The sequence below is a fragment of the Triturus cristatus genome, chromosome 11 (genome assembly GCF_964204655.1).
Source record: "Triturus cristatus chromosome 11, aTriCri1.1, whole genome shotgun sequence".
Lineage (NCBI taxonomy): Eukaryota > Metazoa > Chordata > Amphibia > Caudata > Salamandridae > Triturus > Triturus cristatus.
The window spans coordinates 624,556,840-624,579,063 of record NC_140594.1 but is presented as its reverse complement, the minus strand read 5'-3'; the positions used below and the strand labels follow the sequence as shown (position 1 = coordinate 624,579,063).

The following is a 22,224-nucleotide window of genomic DNA, read 5'->3' as shown; positions in this document are numbered from 1 at the left end:
AAAGGGCTGGGTGAGAAGGGAGGGGGGAATGGAAGGAGCAGTGGAGCAGAGCGGCTAAAGTGAAAGAAAGCTAGAAGGGAGGGGGGAGTGGGAGCAGCTGTGCACGTGCATGTGATCGTGACGTGCACTCAAGGTTTAGGCCAGCCAAAACTGTGGGTAGCACTTTGAAATTCCCACATATAAAATGTCTCTTCGAGCCTTTGGCTCGCGAGACCTAAAAATGAAACGGTAGCTTTTCATTTTCATTTTTTAAATGCATCCCATTTTCCTTTAAGAAAAACGGGCTGCATTACCAAAAAAATAGCTTTATTTAAAAAGTAAACACAGACATGGTGGTCTGCTGACCCCAGCAGGCCACCTTTTCTGTAATTGTAGCCGTTCACAATGGCTCGCAAATTGCGACCTGCCTGCTGAATATTGATGAGGCAGGTCTATCTGCGACCCCATTGGGAGTTGCAAACAGTGTCTGATACATTGTTGTATTTAGCTGTTTGTGATTTCCTAATTGCGAATCGCAAAAAATCGCAATTAGGAAATCGCAAACAGAATTTTTTGTACCTCTGGCCCAAGATTTTCTATACCTAACGACACATCTATGTACCTACGCTGTATATATATATCTTCATTGTAGATGTGGTGTTAGGAATAGTAAATCCATACTTCCTATATGCGCTTACCTTTCGATATTTTGTCCCTTGATTTTCTGTCCTCGATATTCTTGTACCATATTTAGCGGGCGATACTCAATAGAACAATCAGAGTATTGTAATTAAAAGAAATCAATTTTGACCATATGGAAGTGCAGTTAGACTTTCTCCACATTGAATTCCTTTCTCTCTTTTTCCCCCCCATGGCCTATGAGTGATGGGTTGGGAGATTAGACTGCAGAGGTAATTCCCTCGCTATGCTCCATGTGTGTAAAGTGTGCGACTGCCGTCCCTAAGGGTGAGAGTGTCTTCTTTTCGGCTTAAAACGGCTACTGGCTGCAAGGTTCTCCTGTCAGGCTTAACGTGTCAGCTGTCAGGCTCGAAATGTATTGTAATTGCATTTATATAGCACTTACTACCCCTGACGAGGCGTTGAAGCGCTTTTCAGCGAGTAGCACGCTACCCCAAAATCCAACCAGGATTTACGGTGAGCTAGCATAGGGAAATATGAAATGTATTTGAGCGGTGGCCTCTTGTCCGCTTTGAAAAGTCTGCTGTCAAGCTGTGGATGAGCGCTGCCTAGCTGTGAATTGTCCCTGTTAGTTTGTGATCTACGCTCGGGAAAAAAATCCCTCCTAGTGGTTCTCCGAGTTAAGAAGAAGTCAAGAATGGGTGGGAAAGCTTTTTCGCACCTTGCTCCTCTGTATTGAAATCAGCTTCCCACTCCGCTGAGGCAATTTCCGGATCATCTCCAATTCAGAAGGCTTCTTAACCCCTTCGCCGCGGCACAAATTTTGCCGCGGCGCTGGGGGGGTTTGGGGGCAGCGTGGCGCCGCCATGCTCGTGACGGAACCACTCCGTCATGAGCCACGGGCGCACTGTGCTCATGACGGAGTGGTTCCGTCACGACTCCGCCCACTCGCGCTAATCGCCCGCACATGCGGGGAATCAGCGCCGCGTGGGCGGAGCGGCCGCCAACGGCCGCAGCATGACGGAACCACTCCGTCATGAGCACACGGCGCCCGTGGCTCATGACGGAGTGGTTCCGTCATGAGCAGGGAAGGGGTTAAAACTGTTTTGTTTTAGACGCTTCCGTGTCAGCTTACTCGCGTATTTCCGCAGCGCAGAGCTACCCCTTCAGGGGTGATTCAGGCGCTATGCAAAACTCATAAATAAATAAATAAATTGTTTCAGGTCAAGTTTGGAATATTTGCTGTTAGGCTTGGAATTTTCCCCTGACAGGCGTTAAATGTCTTTTCAGGCTTATGATCGTGGCTGTCAGATATTTGCTGTCAGGATTGGAAAGTCTGTTGTCAGGATGTGAAATTGCACTGCGAAACTTGGAATGTCTGCAGTCTGGCTTGGAATGTATGGTGTCAGGCTAGAAATGTCGACTGTCATTGTTTGTGAATGTTTTCTTTCAGGTTTGGAATGTTGTCTGTCAGTCTTAAATATTTAGTTACACAAAGAATTTCTGCTGCCAATTTCGAAAAGCGCCCTCTGAGGCTCTGAATGTTCCTGTAAGGGTTGGGATGTCAGCACACAAGCTAAAAAGCTCTCCAGTCAGAATGTAACTGTCTCCTGAAAGGTGTGGAATGTTTGCCGTCTGGCCTGGAATGTCTGCTGTCGAACTGGAAATATATCTTGTCAGTGAATATCTCCTATCAAGGTTGGAATGTCTCGTGTCAGTCTGTGAATGTCCCCTGTCAGATTTGAAATGTCTGCTGTCTGGTTTGGAATGTCTGCTGTCTGGCTTGGAATGTCTGCTGTCTGGCTTGGAATGTCTATTTTCAGATTTGGATCACTCTTGCCAGATTTGCAATGACTGCTGTCAGGCCTATGTCAGGATGTGAATGTCTGCTGTCTGGCTTGGAATGTCTGCTGTCTGGCTTGGAATGTCTGCTGTCTGGCTTGGAATGTCTATTTTCAGATTTGGATCACTCTTGCCAGATTTGCAATGACTGCTGTCAAGCCTATGTCAGGATGTGAATGTCTGCTGTCTGGCTTGGAATGTCTGCTGTCTGGATTGGAATGTCTGCTGTCTGGATTGGAATGTCTATTTTCAGATTTGGATCACTGTAGCCAGATTTGCAATGACTGCTGTCAGGCCTCTGTCAGGATGTGAATGTCTGCTGTCTGGCTTGGAACGTCTGATGCAAGGGTGATGTTCGTGTCATTGTGTGAATGGCTTCTGTCAGACTTGCAATTTCTCCTGTCATGTTAGAAATAGCTCCTCTTAATGTGAGTGTGGCACACCCTGTGGATACCCTGATGTCACTTTGAAAGGGAACATTTCTGTACATCTGTCACGCGCTTTACACACTCTTCATGTTGCTAAAAGCTGGCAGCGCTGTGCAAGGGGAGTGTAGGAGATCTTGGTCCTTTAAGGGCCAACGGTTGTTGTGAAAATCCCAAAACTTCAAAGCCCATATTTAAGAAGCCTTTGCGTTGTTCTTGCGTTACTAAAGGCAACGCAAAGGCTTCAGTCAAATCTACAAAGCAATGCGAGGCCTCAATTGCGTGGCCACGCATGGGTTTGTAAAGAAATGTAACGCATAGCAGCTGCTTGCGCTGTGCTACCCTACATTTCAACTTGGAGGCGTTCCCTGGGTGGAGCATGTTTTTCCATGCACCCTCCCATAGATTTTGGCACATTCCCAGATTTATAAAGACAATATACCAAAGATGGCCACATCATGTCATTTTTGGTATATTGCTGGCATATATTGAGAACAACCATTTTAATGCCAGGGTAGCCACTGTAACACAACATGTTTCCGTGCAGCCATTACAAAGTTAACATTTACCACGAGGTTATAATGCACATAAGAGTTTATGGTCTGGCTGCATCACAAAAAAACCAGGAATAAAGGTTCCGAAGGCTGCAGAGGGGCTCTGCTCTTGCATGGGCACCCTCTCACATAAAACTCAGCACCCTGCCATCATGCTTGATAAGGCCTACCATAGGGGTGACTGATAGGTTTATATGTGTAGTGATACGGAGAGATATAGGGAACCTATATCTCAGTAAGGGGAGCATATACCACCTTACACAGGCTGCTGTAGCAGAACTGTTGTGTCCTTTTAAATGGCTTCCCAGGGGTGGCACAATACATGCTGCAGCCCCTGGTAGGCCCCTGGGGTACCTATGCCCTGGGTACATAGTATACCATATACTAGGGACTTATAAGGGTACCCCAGAATCCAATCTGGAGTGTACCTAAAGTACATGCAATCATTTTAGAGAGGAAGCAGCTAGGCTGGGGCCCTGGTTAGCAGGGGCCCAGACAGACTAAAGTCGAAAAATAGTGAAACATCAGCAAAAAGTGGGGGTAACTATAAGAAGCAGATCCTACTCTCCTACAGCCACCATTGTGCTAGTGGTGACCACAATCAGGGCAAAGATGAATACGTATGTCAATGATGCCACCACTATGCCAGGGGTGGCCCTGATTACGCCAAAGAGGGTTACAATATACAAGGGATGGCCACAATTATGCCAGAGCCTCCATTATGCCTGGTCTAGAGACAATAATGCTAAGAATGCACACAATATGCGAAGGGTAGCCAGCATTAAGACACGAGTGTCCAGCATTATGCCAGGATTCTCCACAATTATGCCATGCATGTCCAAAATATGTCAAGAAAGCTGTTATTCCAGCAGTACGTTTATGTCAAGAGGGGCCAATATTAAGAAAGAAATGGCCACTTGTGTGGCAAAGATTACCCTGTGTTTCATAGGAACCACTAGATTCCACTGGGTGTCACAGGTACCAGGAATTGTTCCAAGGTAAGGTCTCTATCTGAAGTGAGGAATAAACATGGCACCCACATGTATGCACACGGACATACACATGCATGCACACAAATATATATGTGTGCACCTCCCACATCCATCTCTCCTTCCCACAAGTGAGGAACTTCCCGATTTCTGCTCTTACTTTAAATGCATCTCTCTACACCTAGTTCACAAACTTCGGCTCATATTAAGAAACGTTTTGTTCTGGGTTTGCTTAAAAAAATTGACGCAAACCTGTGCAAAATGTTTTATTTATTTTCCTGCACAAAAGTTGTTTTGCTCTGGAAAGTTCTCTTGCCTAGCACTGCCTTGCACTATAGCATCAAAGGGGCGTTCTGTGGGTGGTACATGGCTGTTCTCATGCTACCACCCATGGTTTTTGTTGCAAAAACCTATCTACTAACAATAGTAGACTATGGTTTGCATTAACAAATTCCACTTTAAAGATGCCGTTAGAAAGATGTAGTGCTTTTATTTCTCCTAAATGTTCCCACGACGCATGTGTGCTGCACTGTACAGCACGCACCTGAAGTGGGAAAAGTTTTAAAGTTTCTCTAGGCATAGTAATTTGTACTTAAGGGCCTCCTTCAGTACAAAACCTATGCTAGATTCACGCAGACACCCTTGCACTATGGTGCAAAGGTTTGTGCATGGCACTCAGAAGCCTGATTTTGTCCCGGCGCTAGGAAGAGAGGAGAATAGCATGCATATGTCTGTAGATATGACGCTTTCCTAATCGACCCTTGCCACGCTATGGTGAGATTTTGAAAATCTGGGCCTTCCAGTTTTAGCCCCTTCCAGTTAACTCCCACGACACACAAACCGCTACTCCAGCGCTCTGCTGCAGCTTTCTCTGCATTCTTTTTTCTGGCCAAGCGCTCACATGCACAGTGTGGCTGAATAATTAGGGACTGCACTGCACTATTGTGATGGGTCATGTTGCAGGTCCCACCCTGTCAGTGAGAGGGAGCGAGAGCACACGCGAGAGTGTGTGTACCTGCTTGTGTGCACGCGTACAAGCACATATGCTATCTGTGGCCCACTACTACTCAGAGCACTTCGAGTGGAGGGACACTATTATATTCTGTAATGTGCTGGAGGTGGCTCTACCAGTGCTTAATTTGAGCAAGTGGTTTCCGGTGCTCCGTACCTACACTTATATAGCAACACCAGCGCTTTTCATGAGCGCTAGTTAAGGACACATTAATTTATGATAGGCATGGGGAAATTAAGGGGCATATTATCAACAAACAGCGTTAAAATTATCGCCGCTTTAGCGGCAGAAAACTGCCGCTAAAGCGGCGATAATGGGCTGGATAATATGCCCTGGAGAATTCCCATAGAAGTCCATGTTCTGGTGTCAACATGGGCTTCTACGGGAATTCTCTGCGGCATATTATCAAGCCCATTATCGCCGCTTTAGCGGCAGTTTTCTGCCGCTAAAGTGGCGATAATTGTAACGCAGTGCTTGATAATATGCCCCTAAGTGATTTGCCCAGAACCACAAGATGTTGAGCCCACACCGAGACTCGAATCTGGTTCCCCAGCACCGAAGCCAGCAGCTCTGGCCATTACGCCACATTCTCTTCTCACTTTCATGGTTTATGGTTGGTTCTGTTTTAGGCGGCGCTCCCAGGAGAAAAGGATGGTGCAAACTGCCTCCTGACGAGAGCCCTGGAATGTTTTTTATTTTTTTACAAATTAACCACTGGGCGCTACTCAGCACTAGTTGGTGTACTTAAATGGGGTGACCCCCCACCACCTCGGAAAGCTACTTACCGGCAGCGGAGGAGCTACCAGTAGCACACAAGTCGCTCACTGGAGCTTCCTAGAAGTAGAATTACAAACAGAATTGGAATTATTAAGGTATAAATAAACACTCTAATTTTCAGTTAGCAAGTTCTCACAAAGTCATGGCTGTGGTTTAGATTGTGTAGTAGCAATGCAGATAGGTTTGCGTTCTCTTTTAGTGACCTTCGGCAGTGCAATAAGTAAACAAATAACTATAAATATCTCGTTATCAGTTAATGACTGTAGTTTCAGAGAAAGAAAAAGGGAGGCAAAAATGTACCTTTCCTGTAGTAGAGTAAGACGCAGCAGGAGATTACTTTTCACACTGTCTGCTTAGACCAGGCATGGTAAGGCACAGCTCACCTGTAAAAATGATTACACTACAGTAATTATACTGTTTTCTAGTTACAGGTGATTAGTGATATCTCAATTAAGCTGTGATCTAAAAATTAGACAGTTTTTTTGTGCAGAGATGGGATTGACTGCTCATATGCATTATAGGGGGTGCAAGGCTAGACTCTTGAGAGTTGATAGGAATGTACTACGTAATATCGAAGGGAGAATTTCAATGGGACAGAATATCATAAAAATATTGAGGGGCAAAATATCAAAGAGGTAAGTGCACAGCGGGCGGGAAGGATTTACTATTCTTCACTCCGCATCTACGTACCTTGAAAAAAAAAAATATATATATATATATATATTCCATCCATCCAACTCCAAGCAAGAAGAAGGGCACGTACTCGAGGTGAGTAAAATCTGAGACAAATCTTTAATGTAGTGGGTCACCCCAGCATCGCACAGGTAAAGACGCGTTTCGGCAGTGAAACCTGCCTTTCTCAATCTAAGGGACACCATTTTAAAATGTCATTATATACTCTTAACAAAGACTAGACACAGACGAAATACTCGAATTCAAACGCGCAGTATAATCGCCCCATTACCAAACAATACATTTCATTACTAGATGATACATGTGTAAAACTATATTGAAATGCAAAACAACATATAGCACACTTTGCCACAATTAATCAATCACATATAATGCAAAGCATACATGTTATATATATATATATATATATATATATATATATATATATATATATATATATATATATATATATGTATATTCGCTGAAAAAACAAAGGTAACAGGGACGTTATAGTCAGGTTCAGCTTTTACACACACAAGACCACAGAAATGCAGCAGTTGTAGTTACAGTTATCTTAAGTAACTATATCTCGAGCCATAAGGTATCTATAGTTTGTGCCCCCGCCATGCACAGTTTTCTCATCAATAATTTCGCTGAAAATGTTGCAGTGATGTTATCAATGGTGTCATAGAAGATGTCCTGAGTGAAGTAATATGTGGGGTAATTAGCAGTGCACGGCGAGGGCATTAGCTATAGTTGCCTTACGGCACGAGATATAGTTACTTGAGATAACTATAATTCCTGAATTTTCATGGTTTTGTGTGTGTAAAATCTGAACCTAACTATAACCTCCCTGTAACCTTGATTTTTTCAGTGAAGTTTTAAGGTTTTTAAAATGTTATTTACTAACTATAACATCTCTGTAACCTTTGTTTTTTTCAGTGAATTTCTATGGTTTTATAATGCTGTATCCTAATGATAACATCTCTGCAACCTTAGTGTGTGAGGATGTGTATGAGTGGGTGTGTGAGTGGTTGTGTGGAAGTGTAAGTGGGTGTGGGAGTGTGTGGTAGATGTGTGAGTGCGTGTGTGCCTGGCTGTGTGGGTTTGTGAGTGGGTTTAGGAGTGGCTGTGTAGGGTGTGTGAGTGATTTTGAGGGTGTGTGACTGGCTGTATGGGTGTGTGTGAGTGGCTGTATGGGTGTGTGAGTGGTTGTGTGGGTATGTAAGTGGGTGTGTGAAAATTGTGTGGGTCTGTAAGTGGGTGTGTGAGTGGCAGCATGGGTGTGTTAGTGGCTGTGTGGGTGTCTGAGTGTATGAGTGAGTGAGTAAGTATGTGGGTCAGTGAGTAAGTGTATGTTTTTTTAATTGGGGTCTAGATCTGCGGCTCCACCTGAATCCAGAAGGATCCGGAAAGATTCGCGGGTCCTCGGTGATGAAAAAAAATTGAAAGATTTTTGGACAATTTCTTGCCCATGAGGCGCCCTTCAGAGACTCCTCTATTAGTCCCATGGCGTCAGGGTACCTCTAACCTGACCCGTTCTATCACTTCCTAACTTTATCTTCCCTGATGGGAACCGAGTCCTGATGAACAAAATGGCGGAAGCAACTTTCCTCTCAGGTTGTGGCCAGCCAATCACAGCATTACTGTTGGCGCATGGATTCGCAAATCCGAGGAGGATCCACGTTCCTAGATATGCAAATTTGTTTTTCCTTTACAATCTCAAGTACTACTGAATGGATTTCTACCAAATAACAAAAAGCGTGTTTTCTGGAAATAGCCATAACATGCTGCTAGAGTACTGCCCCTCTCTTTTGTATATGTGGACCCCAAGAAACTTTGCTGTCTAACATGATACCAAGATACTCAAATCTTGATACACGTTCTAATTCTTCCTGCTGTAGACATAGGGGCCCTCTAAAAGACTTATGGAGCCTTATCACCATAAATGTAGTCTTATTAGTGTTAATCTCCAGGCATTTGTCCCCACAAGAAGCACTAAATGTATTCAATAAGTGTTGCATACCAATGGCCATTTGTGATATTAACAGCGTGTCGTCTGCAAATAAGAGTGCAGGGACACACACTCCATCTAACTTTGGGGAATCATGTGTACATTAGAGGCGTAAAAGTGTGGTGGACAACACACGACCCTGCTACACACCTCCCTCTACGTATGGGGAGTTGGTTGGTGAGTTGTCCCTGGGGCCCCCGCGAACCTGAGCATAATTACCATGATGCAATCAAATTATTTTTGTAAGAAGATCGTCAGGGACTCCCAGTCTCTCAAGCAAGGCCCACAATGGCCCCCTGGGGACCAGGTCAGAGGCTGCCTTGAAGTTGACAAAGGCTATGTCCAGGTGGCCATCTCTCAGTTTTGTGTACTTCCAAATAATAAGGATGAGCCTCAAAACATGGTCTATCGTACTTACTCTGGGTCTAAATCCTGCCTGGTAGGGTGACAGGATCCCTGTTGCCTCTATCCATTCTGAGAGCTTTTTTAAAAGCTGCCTTGCATAAACCTTCTACGTTATCCAGGAGGCTAATGGGTCTGTAATTCCCTGGGTTGTGTCGGTCCCCTTTCTTGTAAATGGGGACTGTCCCTGCCCCTTTCCAGGTGTCGGGGATCGGGGCTCCTGAGGCTATAGCATTACATAACAGGTTGACATGTGGGACCCAAATTGTTAGATCGTAGTGCAGTAGCTCACCTGGGATTTTTTCGGGACCAGGGACCTTGCCCGATTTAGTGGCCTCTATGGCTAGTTCAGTCTCGATAAGTGAAAAATATGGGTCTGGTGAAGTACCCTGTAGTCGGGGGATGTTTTCATGGTTACAAAGCTCTAGGGTAAGTAAATAATCCTCATCCGTACAGGTTGAGTATAATTTAGCAAAATGTCCCACCCAGTCATTCGGGTTAAAATAACATTCAATCTGTAATTCCGAGTCCTTACTGCCATGGGTTACGATTTTCCAAAAGGTCCATTATCACCTGATTTTGCTGCCACAACTATAACACTACAGTTTATATCATCCCTATTATGCTGGGCTACTACTAGGGCTTCCTTGTACTGGGATGTGGCTACCGTATCTCTGACTGATGCTTGGACTACGAGGTCCTTTTTTGCTCTGTTACATTCCTTTGTATACCAGGGGTTGCTCTGTTTACTTTTCGATCGGGGTAGAGTTGAACCCCTTGCTTTGGTTCTAAACTTTTTAAGATGCTAGCCAGGTTGTCTTATATATCAGCTATAGGGATATCAGTGACCGGGAGGAGAGTATAACTAGTAAAAGCCATAGGGTATGCATTGTATATGGCTGTTAGGGTCTCTACGTTGCCCAATACCAGCAGCCATTTACTTGACCTATGGTAATTGACCACCGTTGGTGATATAATTGGGCTTTCAGACCCACCTGCGTCTCCTCCAGGACTCCCCTCGGCATTAGAATCAAGGGGTAATGGTCGCTCTCTTCCCTGACATTTATTTTAAAATCAACCATTTTTTCCACATTGAGACCCTGATCTGGAAATAGTCAATTTTTCAACAGGATAGACCCCTCTTAAAGGTGAACATCCCTTGCTTATCCAAATCAGATCTGCCATTACAGGCTTGGGGACTATTTGATACTGCAAACGGGGCCATCTGAGAGGCACTGTGCATGGGCCATAAGAATCAATTATGAGAGACAGGATACCTGGGTCTCAACCTCTTCCTCCGTTACCAAATCATTGGCATGATTGAGCTCATAAGTAATATTAAAATCACCCCCAGTAACAAGCATATCCATTGGACTAATAGAATTTATGTACTGGACCAAACTAGTTGGCGTAGGTGATTCTTTGTTCCTATGCTGTGCCCTGAGATAGCTCTTGAAAAAGTACAAATTTTACTTTTGGTAAAGAGATCTTCAGTCCCATGATATCAGGTGAGACTATACTCATGGGCTCTATGTGCAGAGTTAATGCTAATTTAATCCAAATAAAAAGACTCCCCGATGCCCTGTCCCATGCAGAAGGAACGGCATCAACATAACCAAACTTAAATGGTGGATGTGTTAGCCATGTTTCCTGAAACATACACATATGAAATTGATCAATATACTCCAGCCAAGCAGGATCCATCGATTTGGTCTTTAGTCTTCCAATGTTCCTTGAAAATATACTTAGAAGCTCTTGGGGAAGAGTGCCTACTTGCTTCATGGATGAGTTCCTAGTGATTGCATGTGTGTAATCTACTATAGGAATTTCATTGGAAGCATGATTTACGATATTTGTTGATGTTCCAGAAGGCAGACTTAGGGATGCAGATGTATCAAGGTCGGAAAAGCCCTGTTTAATTTCATGATGCGCTGACCTCCCGGGAAGGGTACCTGAAATGTCCAGGTACCGTCAGTCTTGGCCATCCAAGGTTGACAGGGATTTGTAGGTGTTTGCGGTAGGAATATTGATGAGAAGCTGCCCTGAGCTGGGCAAATAACAGGTTGGGACTGTAGAAGTACCCTCGTGGGAATGTCTTCATTTTGGCCTTAGGGGATGGAAGACATTTCAGCAACTGCTAAACAGTTTGGGGGTTCTTAAAGTTTATTATACACAATCCCCAGGGGAATCCTTAGGGTGACTCCTGAGCCATACTGTCCTCATTACAAATACAAGTTCCTGCTGTAAGTCCTGGGACCAGCCACTGTTGGTCTTCAGCCAGAAAACAGATTTATCCCTTAGGGACGTATAATCTTCTCTGCTTTGTGGTGGCAACAAAGGAACGTCCTTAAAAATAATTATATACGGGGTGCCTTCGGGTGGTAGCTGGGGTAGGCAAGGTGTGATGTACCCAAATAGGTAGGTTTGCTACCAGTAAGGTTTTCTGTTACACGTGTCCATCTAGGCTGCTGGGTTTGCCCGCTGAGTTACCCCCAGGGTTCCAATTAAATAGGAGTTGATGTGCTTGGGGTAACTGAGATGCATTTGCTTCCTGCGGAGGCTTCACCCTTTGAATTGAGACTTGAGAAAGCTCTTGCACTTGGGAGGTTTGGCTAGTAGATAGAGGCAAGAGTCAGCTTGTATGGCTGCGAGCTGGGTCTCTACAGAGTCAAGGCGGGCCAACAAAGGAGACAGCTCAGTAGTTAGTAGTTTACATCTCTTAAAACAGTCACCAATGAAGCTTTCAGTGCATTGCATACCAGGAAATAAGGCCCCCCTGCGCCCTGCATACTTCATATGGTATATACCGCGATAGTGACAGGCGCAACAAGAGACAAGTGGGATTTTAAAATTCTTTACATATTTGGGATACCCAGGCAGTTAATGGTACATGAATACAAAAATTTAAATGAGCGCCAGGAGTTCCGCTGTAGAAATCGACAGCGTTTCGGCCTGCAGAAGTCTTAGGCCATCAGTATTTTGTAGGTTACATGTAACGTAGTGCTACCGTCCCATGTGCTTGCACATATGAAGTTTAATATGTCCAACATGTTTATCGATTGAAATACAATTTACCTTCACAAGAAAATGTCTCCCTGGTTTTCTCCCCTTTTGGATTTAATCCGTCGCAACTAATTGTTCCACATCTACGTGACCTTAAAATAATACCCTTGTTTGAGACACGGTTGTTTGTTACAGATTATTGCCCTAGTCTCCTTGGGGTTTATGGGCTACCTTCTGTAGTCTGATACAGAAAACAACAGAGAGCGGTACCCCAGGGTGTCAATGGAAGTCTACTCAGTGCAAGGAGAAGCGGCAGAGAGAAGAGGCAATATTGTGACTCTCAAATCACATGGACTCAGAACACCATTGGTCGTAGGCTCTCTACTCCAGCCTCAGGTAGGGCAGTGCCAGGACCATCACAAGGGAGGGGCAGAGGAGGCTCTTTGTCCAGTGCCTCATGTTTTTTAGCGCCCTTCACTCTTTCCACCAAATGCATGTATAATTTAAAAAAAAAAAAACAGTCCTGGCAGGTCAATTTAGACTGAAATATCTTATGGTGGCCAAACCACTAGGTGGTGTTAGATGCTGGATACTTAGTGAAGAGTATTTTTGGGAGAATATTTATTTCTACTTAAATGAAGGATTAATTCCCCTGCATTATGTTTTTTGCCCAGGCCCTGCAAAATCTTTGCTATGATATGCCTGGGCAGCTTATTGAAGAACTGTCTAGAGGGAGCATTGATGCGAAAGCCTTCATCAAAGAAACACTTCACAAGCTCACCTCCGAATCGTTGGGTTTTGATGCAGAAAGGCAATTGGTCAAACGCAGCATTCTATCCAGAGTGTATTAGGGTGGGCCCTTACTTTTATGGGCCACAACTCATAAGGGTTTCTTAGGAGCACTCTTAGCCCAAGCATTGCTCTGACCTTGTGCCAGTTAGACACCAGAAATGCAGTATTTCAATGCCTCCTGAATAACCCTAATGGAGGTCCTACAAAATCATTAGTGCCAGAAGATTTAACTGGATTACTCCTATTATGTGAACCCTACATTCGATGCCTTCAAACTTCCAGTCTAATTTAAATTGGGGATGATTGCAGACTTGCCAATTCTTCCGCTGCAATTGTGTATCACAGTGTCCACTCCCTTCACACAGTCACCCGGTGAAAAGCCGATATCACACGTATGAAGGTTCTCCACCACTATCGTCCACAGCAGCTTTTGCTAACTAGCCCAGATACTGTCAGCCACCTCAGGAGCTTCCGTTTTTTGGAGGAGGACAGAAATGTCTCTATCAGTGCTTGATATAAAGCCCAATCTCCTCTCCATGGCCTAACCCCCTTCATAGGCTCCTCAACGGCTGGTCAAACAGTAATGGGCTCAGGGCCCCACTCCATCTCCAGAACCCACCCCTCTCCGTTCTCTCTCACAAGGTACTTTTTTTAAGTTGGCCGGTCTTTGATTAGTCTCCAAACTTCTGATTCTGAGGTATCCTTCCTTCCTCCCGGTCCAACCAACTAGGGCTGGACAGTAGATCTTGTTCCACCCAGAGCGAGGATTCTCCAGCGATCCCCAAGGTCTGTAGGACCAACATTCCACAGCAGGCTTTCTACGCAGTGACCTCAAGGCTTTGCTATTCTTTTCCAGGCTCTGTCAAACAGGGCCATCTCACTGAGGAGTTGGGGTGTGAATTGAAAACGTTTTTTCTTGCTTTTTGCATTTGAATTTGATCGGTGTCCTTTAAAAAGTTTAGTTTTGAGTACTTTGTAATTGATGGGTTTTCTGTTTGAACTTTTTTTATGCTTTAAAATCAGTGTTGTTGCCCCTTTGGCGGGGTCTCTGTGTTTAAACAACTTAATAAAATAATACGGTCATCCTGGTATCTGATAATCTCTGCAGGCTGAGGTTTTCCTGCGATCAGACAGGCTGGTTTTCCTGTGTTTTCACTGGTCTGCTCCTCTTCATAGTAAAGTCAACATGGTTTCTGTCCTTCAGCCTCCTGTGGTCACTCTGGTCTGTGCTGTCTGGTAGGCTGGGCCTCTGGGTCTCCTTGCTCTTGCAGCTTCACATTTTGGGTCACCCAGGCCTCTGTACCTGTGCACCTGGGATCACCCTGGTTTCTGTTCCTCTGCACTTGGGGTCACCCTGGTCTCTGTCCCTCTGCACCTGGGGTCACCCTGGTCTCTGTTCCTCTGCACCTAGGATCACCCTGGTCTCTGTTCCTCCACACCTGGGATTATCCTGGCCTCTGTTCCTCCACACCTGGGATCACCCTGGTCTCTGTTCCTCTGCACCTGGGGTCACCCTGGTCTCTGTTCCTCTGCACTTGGGGTCACCCTGGTCTCTGTTCCTCTGCACCTGGGATAACCCTGGTCTCTGTTCCTCCACACCTGGGATTATCCTGGCCTCTGTTCCTCCACACCTGGGATCACCCTGGTCTCTGTTCCTCTGCACTTGGGATCACCCTGGTATCTGTCCCTCTGCACCTGGGGTCACCCTGGTCTCTGTTCCTCTGCACCTGGGATAACCCTGGTCTCTGTTCCTCCACACCTGGGATTATCCTGGCCTCTGTTCCTCCACACCTGGGATCACCCTGGTCTCTGTTCCTCTGCACTTGGGATCACCCTGGTCTCTGTTCCTCTGCACTTGGGATCACCCTGGTCTCTGTTCCTCTACACCTGGGGTCACCCTGGTCTCTGTTCCTCTGCACTTGGGGTCACCCTGGTCTCTGTTCCTCTGCACCTGGGATAACCCTGGTCTCTGTTCCTCCACACCTGGGATTATCCTGGCCTCTGTTCCTCCACACCTGGGATCACCCTGGTCTCTGTTCCTCTGCACTTGGGATCACCCTGGTATCTGTCCCTCTGCACCTGGGGTCACCCTGGTCTCTGTTCCTCTGCACCTGGGATAACCCTGGTCTCTGTTCCTCCACACCTGGGATTATCCTGGCCTCTGTTCCTCCACACCTGGGATCACCCTGGTCTCTGTTCCTCTGCACTTGGGATCACCCTGGTATCTGTCCCTCTGCACCTGGGGTCACCCTGGTCTCTGTTCCTCTGCACCTGGGATAACCCTGGTCTCTGTTCCTCCACACCTGGGATCATCCTGGTCTCTGTTCCTCTGCACCTGGGATAACCCTGGTCTCTGTTCCTCCACACCTGGGATTATCCTGGCCTCTGTTGCTCCGCACTTGGGATCACCCTGGTCTCTGTTCCTCTGCACCTGGGGTCACCCTGGTCTCTGTTCCTCTGCACCTGGGGTCACCCTGGTCTCTGTTCCTCTGCACCTAGGATCACCCTGGTCTCTGTTCCTCCACACCTGGGATCATCCTGGCCTCTGTTCCTCCACACCTGGGATCACCCTGGTCTCTGTTTCACTGCACCCTCGCTTCACCATGCTCACTACATCAAGGTTCTATTGTGATCTTCAGTCCTTCTCATACCAGTTAATTGTTCTCCACAGTGCCCAGTGATAACCCCCTGAAGAAGAAGCATACACGCCCGACCTTCACCGGACACCAGATCTTTGCACTGGAAAAGACCTTCGAACAGACCAAGTACCTGGCTGGGCCCGAAAGGGCACGCCTCGCCTACTCCTTGGGCATGAGCGAGTCCCAGGTCAAGGTAAGTGTCCGTATTTTCCCAAGTTGAGTAGACAAGTTGCGAAGGAGGACAGGCCAAGGAAGAACGAAGTAGTGGAGGGGACAGGCATTGCAGAGGAGTCAGTTGCAGGCAGGGGCTACATTAGACTCAGGCAGAACAGTGGATAGCATGCGATGGAACAGTCCAAGATGGGAAGTTGCTATCGACTAGAGAGGCAGAGAAGCAGGAAAGCAAAGGAAGGTGCAGGGATGGATTGCACTAACTCAAAGTGGGAGTGGGAGTGGGAGATAATGGACAAACTTGGGGAGGAATGAAGGGAGAAGCTAGGTAAAGTACAGATAAAGGAAGGGAAAGGCTTAGGAAGAGATAAGCCAGTATGGGGACAGTTTAAGAAATTAACTGACTGAAAAATGGTCAAACCGAGGAGGGCAAGGCCTAAATAAGAAACAGTAAGATGAATAACAAAAAGTCCTAAATAAGAAATGCACCATCTAGGGACATTCAACAAGGGAACAGGCCAAGGAAGGGACAGTGTGAGGAGGACAAGACAAAGTGAAGAGAAGGCAAGCAAAGGAGAGAACAAGTCAATGGTAAAACAAAAGGGAGAGACTAACCAATGGTCACCCTTAGGAAGGTTCAGGCCAAAGTGATGACATTTTGAGGAAGACACAAGCAGAATTCATTATTTGTAGAGATGGGAAAAGCCTGAGGAGGGGGACAGCCTTTGGAAAAGACCGAGTAAGAAAGAGACAGAAAAAGTGGCCAGAGCATGGAAAAGGCAGTCCAAGAAATAAATAAAATGAAGAGGGGTCGGACCAAGGACCTGATGAGCTGAAGAAGTGACAGGGGTTATAGCTGGGTCTGAACTGAGGTGGCGAATTGAGCTAAAGAACGAGGATGGATTTAACCCAGATCTGTGACTGGGGTGAGTGTCTGAAAAGTTTCAGCGCTCCGTCCATCATCTCTTTGGGTTTGCTTTGTTCGCCCTAAGTTGGCAGGGTATGCCCAGAGTTGGGTCCCTTGCTCACTTTGCCACTGGATTCAAGCTAGCCTGGCTGATGTAGGGTGTTACCCAGAAACCGGTCCCAGGATGCTTGTTTCTGGTTCAGGGAAGTCCTGGCTTGGCAGTTTGGGCTGGACTGTTCCCATAAGGCACAGGGTCAAGACTGTTTTGCATATAGCTGGGTCTGAACTGAGGTGGCGAAGTGAGCTAAAGAATGATGATGGATTCAACCCAGATCTGTGACTGGGGGTGAGTGTCTGAAAAGTTTCAGCTCTCGTCCCTCATCTCTTTGTGTTTGCTTTATAACTATGCATTTCCAGTTCAAACTGCCCATATAGGCAAACATGGGTCACTTTAAAGGGGGCAGGGGGGGACCTTTGTTTAATAACAGAGAATATAACAGCAAAACGGCCCAAAAATAACCACAAACGGCCCGCCCACTGTCAGGTCAGACCAGCACCTATGGCTTTGTTCACTTTAGGAGCCCTGAACATATTCTGCTTACAATCATGCAACAAACCTCACGGAAGCTCCTGCACTGAAGTGTTGATATGGGAGTATGGCAAGTTGCCTTCAAGTTCAAGAACGTGTATGTCTTTTGACTCACTGAAGCGTTATGACATCATCCACGGGCGTGCACAAAATGTATTAAAGTTAGTTTGAACTGAGAAGCATTTCTGCCACAGCACTAGTGGCAATTTTGTAGTGACTAAAAAGCGAACCCATTTCCATCCTACGTAGTACAACATTATAGGCCATCAAATCAAAACTGAGGGGCACATTTACAAGCCCCTTGCGACACATTTATGCCGCCGTTGCGGCACTTCTGTGACACAGCGGCGTCGCAAACAATGCGCCATGTGGCGTCAAATTTGCAACGTGACACATCTAGGGAGATGCGTCACGTTGTAAAGCCCTGCATCACATTATTCCTGTGTGAGGTATAATGTATGCAGGGTGGGCGTTCCCGCGCAAGAAAGCCTCGTAAAAGTGACGCAGTGAAATCTACAAGACTCCAGTGAGGCACTTTTACGACGCCGCTGCGTCAAAATCTTACGCCTGCTTGAAGCAGGTGTAAGGAGTGACGCAGCACTGCAAATATAAGCTGCCTCTGAGCAGTGCTGGAATTGCATTGCGCTTGCGACAAGACTCCAGCACTGCGTCACCTTTACGCCGACAGATGCATCATGCATCTGTCATTCCTTGCGCCACGGTGCACCGCATTCTAAATGCGACGCATCCATGGTGGCGCAAGCATTTTCTTGCGTGACGCAACTTAGCTGACGCATCTCTGCTGATATGCAGAGATGCATCAGTTCTCTATAATCTGCCCCAGAGGTTCTTAGACCCGAGCACAGCCAGAGCCCACACATTTGAAAGTTCTCACCTACGGGACAAGGAACATGAAATACAGCCTTGCCCAGGATCACACAATGTGATCGAACAAGGGAGACCTTCTGCTACACAATGTGCAGTTAGCCACTAGATCAGTATGTCTTTGGACAGCACAGGTCAGTGTTTCTTTCCAGATTACATCAGAGTGAGGGCGACAGGCAGAAACTGTGTGTTAACATGAGACGTTTCACATATAGAGTGACCAACAGTCCGTAAATTTCACGGACTGTCTGTAATTTGGATCTCACGTCAGTTGTCCGTGAGGATCCCTTTTACGGATGCCTTTTTTCCGTAATTGTGGGCCTTTTAGTGAGCAGAGCTGTTCCCCTTCGAGAGGCCTCAGCTCTCTGATGGGGCCGCCTCGCACTCCTCTGAGCACAAGAGCGGCCCCACCCCGCCCATTGTCATTCTGTGTGGGGCTGATTGCCACATACAGAATGACAATGGGTCAGTCTGGGCTGGCACAGCATGTGGTGGCCTCCTCCAGCCTCGGTCTAGGGCAGAACATTCTGTCAAATGGAAGTGCAAAACGCCCATGCTGCTGCCACGGGAGAATCCAGCTCATCAAAGGAAGGCGGTGAAAGAAGTTAAAAGGAAAGGATTATAGTTCTTTCAGAGTCTCATCATTTTAGAACTGACGCATTTTCATTACTATATTCAAGGAAGCCATGGTTGCTGCTTTTTATTTTATGCAACTAACAACCATTAACAAAGCCAATAGTTCTGGCTTCCCTTGTTGTAGGTGTAACGTTACTTGTTCTATTATATATCTGGATGCAATGACAGAAGTAACAAAGATAGCAGTCAGGCGGCACATTAAACTAAGCACAGATTCCTAGCTTAGGTGTTTTATGCCACGCCCTTAATTACATCGAACACCTCCTTTGGAGAGACACCCCCCCTAGTTAGGTCTCGCTGAGACAGCAAAAGCTGTCTCTTTGAGACATTTTGTAAGTGGGCTTTCAAAAGTGCTACCCACATGGTTTTGCTGGCCTAGGGCTTGAGTGCACGATGGCGTGCACGTGCACAGCTGCCCCTTGCATTCCCCCCTCCCTTCTCACCCAGCCCTTTGATGCTCTGCTCGATTACTTTCAATTTCACCGCTTTGACCCTTGCATTCCCCCCTCCCTTCTCACCCAGCCCTTTGATGCTCTGCTCGATTACTTTCACTTTCGCCGCTTTGACCCTTGCATTCCCACCTCCCTTCTCACCCAGCCCTTTGATGCTCTGCTCGATTCCTTTTCACTGTCCTTAAATCCCTTTGTAAGTCCATCTTGTTTGGGTCACCTTTGCTTCATTAGACCCATCTTTCCTGACTAGGAACAGGTTATTTTTGTCCACTCCCTTTGATTTACTTTAATAATAAACTCTCGCCTTAAGTGAAGCAATTGACTTTTAAATGTCGTCGTAATCTTACAGCCTTGTTCTCAAACAAGAAAACTCCTCTCCTTCCACACGTTTCCCATTCGGCCATCTTTTCTTCTGCAGTAGTTGATAACATTGTGGCCATGTTTTAACCAAATCATCAGGTTTCTGCAATTTTGTAACGACGTGGTGATGCACATACTTTCTGTATGTTGTACATTCCGCTGCCCCTAATTTGTCCGAGGTTTGTGAGCTGTGATGCATGCTAGCGCGATCCCACGCCATGCGCCTCTTCAGCCCTCCTAAAATATACCATCCTCACTCTCCAGGTTAGAATTCGACACTTCAAAAACAAACGTGTAGCAACGATCTTCTATTAATAATGCTATAATGTCAGCGCTTCTATGCATTCCATCGTAAATGTTCTGTGGAAAGTATTTTTATTTTATCATTTTGCACTGGTTCCGGTAGGTCGGCAGTCATTGATTCCTTGTTTGTGTACCTTTGCCCAGGGGCGTTTCTTCAATTGGTGCAGCAGGTGCAGTGGCACCAGGGCCCACGAACGCTGATAATTCGTGTATTTAATATAACTGTAGCATATTGAGGAGGTTGGGGGGTCATTTACTTACGTGCCCTGGGGTCCATGACACTGAATAGGCTGGTGTTTCGCCACGTAATTTCATTGGTCAGTGTTTAGCATTCGAGGTTGTACTCCTGAGTGACGTGACATAGAATGTAAGATTGATTGTGCCAGGGCATGAAAAGGAAATGCTGCTCAGGGCGCCAATTGTGTAAGGCGTCTAGACCTCACATATGCTCTTCCCTCTATGTTTTTCTCTCTGGTCTCACATGTGCTATTCCCTCTGTATTTTCACTCTGCCGTCACATGTGCTTTTCCCTCTCTATTTTTCTCTTTCCTCACACATGCTATTCCCTCTGTATTTGTCTCTCTTCCCTCACATGTACTCTTCCCTCTGCATTTTTTCTCTCTATATTATTCTCTCTGCTCTCACATGCTCTCTTCCCTCTATGTTTTTATCTCCGGTCTAACATGCACCCTACCCTCTGTATTTTTTTCGCTTTGCTCTCACATGAGCTCTTCCCTCTCTATTTTTCTCTCCTCCCTCACATGGACTCTTCCCTCTGTATTTTTCTCTCTGCCCTCACGTGCTTTTCCCTGTATGTTTTCCTCTTTGCCCTCAAGTGCACTCTTCCCTCTGATCACATGCATACACAACTATGCACACATACAAACACACACATGCATTTACACACACATATGAACATATACAAACACACACAGACATGCATAAACATATGCATATACATGCACACCAACCCCACATACACATATAAACAAGCACGCACACCAACATACTCAAACACATATACATACACACAAACATGCATACACAGACATAGGTATACACACAAACATATGTGTACACATCCATGAAGACAAATGAACACAATGGCACACCCATACTTGCACACCAACACACAGATGCATACACAAACATATACACATACAAACACACACACATGCATACACACACAGATATATACATATAAACACACACACTATGCACACACATGCATCTCCCGTACTGTCTCAGGGGAAGAGTCGGTGTCAGCTGTCTCCTAGAGGGAGATCTCGCATGAGACAGTAAGACTCAGAGACATGTGGCGGTGGGGAGAGACAGACATGCCTCCCTTTAATTGTGTTGTTGCAAGATGGGGACTATCTTCTGCCACTGGTGCATTCAGATAAGCGGCAGGAAGTTCGTCGGACACATGCACTGGTTTCAATTTCAAGAAAGTGGGGTGAACGTTTCACAGATCGGGAGTGTGTGTCAACACGTGTTTCTCCTTCACGGCAAGGCCAATCAGTACGTTTTGTTTAACCGTGTGGTCATGAATCCTTTAATTGCATAAGTGAGCGGGTATGGATGTAAACAAAAATGTAACACTAATACCACATTTTCTGTCACTCTTGTGAACAGGTTTGCTGTGAATGTATGAATGAGAATGGCGTTTTAGAATACGTTGCATGGAAAAGGGTCAACATGGTGTATACGTGTTTTTGTGTGTTTATTTATTTATTTATTTTTTATTGCATGGTTAACGTCATGATATACCGGATTCGGATGCTTCATTGCAGATCAGTTGTTTGGCCTGTGGTTATTTACGAGTTTGGAAAACACTTTTGTATTGTTTCGATTCTTTTTGTCTCTGCCCTATCTATTGGCTGCGTCCTTACTCTCTCCCATCTTCTCTCTCCACCTCTTTGCTACATGTTCTCTCGTAATGTTTTCATTTTCCCTAACTCTCCTCTTTACTCTCTCTAATTCTTTTTTTGCTCCTTTTCTGTCTCTGTCCCTTCTCTCCTCTTTCTCTCTCCACCTGTCCCTTCTCTAACCCCACTCCTCTTCCTCTGCCCGCCCCCCCATCCCTCTCTCTCGCAGTACTGCAGCATAGGCAGCACCAGGTCTCTGATGCCTTCTCAGTGTTGGCCCTGGGGGTGGAGGAGGTAAGTCAGCCCCCCAAGTG

The 22,224-nt window shown here is 45.9% G+C and overlaps 1 protein-coding gene across 1 annotated transcript in view; it reads left to right on the top strand.

Moving 5' to 3' along the window:
* Positions 1–22,224, top strand: part of NKX6-3 (NK6 homeobox 3) — a 67,381-nt gene that overhangs the window by 14,885 nt on the left and 30,272 nt on the right. The window contains exon 2 of the mRNA XM_085634044.1: positions 15,772–15,932. Within this exon, the coding sequence (XP_085490170.1) occupies positions 15,772–15,932 (161 nt within the window). The remainder of the gene's footprint in view (positions 1–15,771; positions 15,933–22,224) is intronic.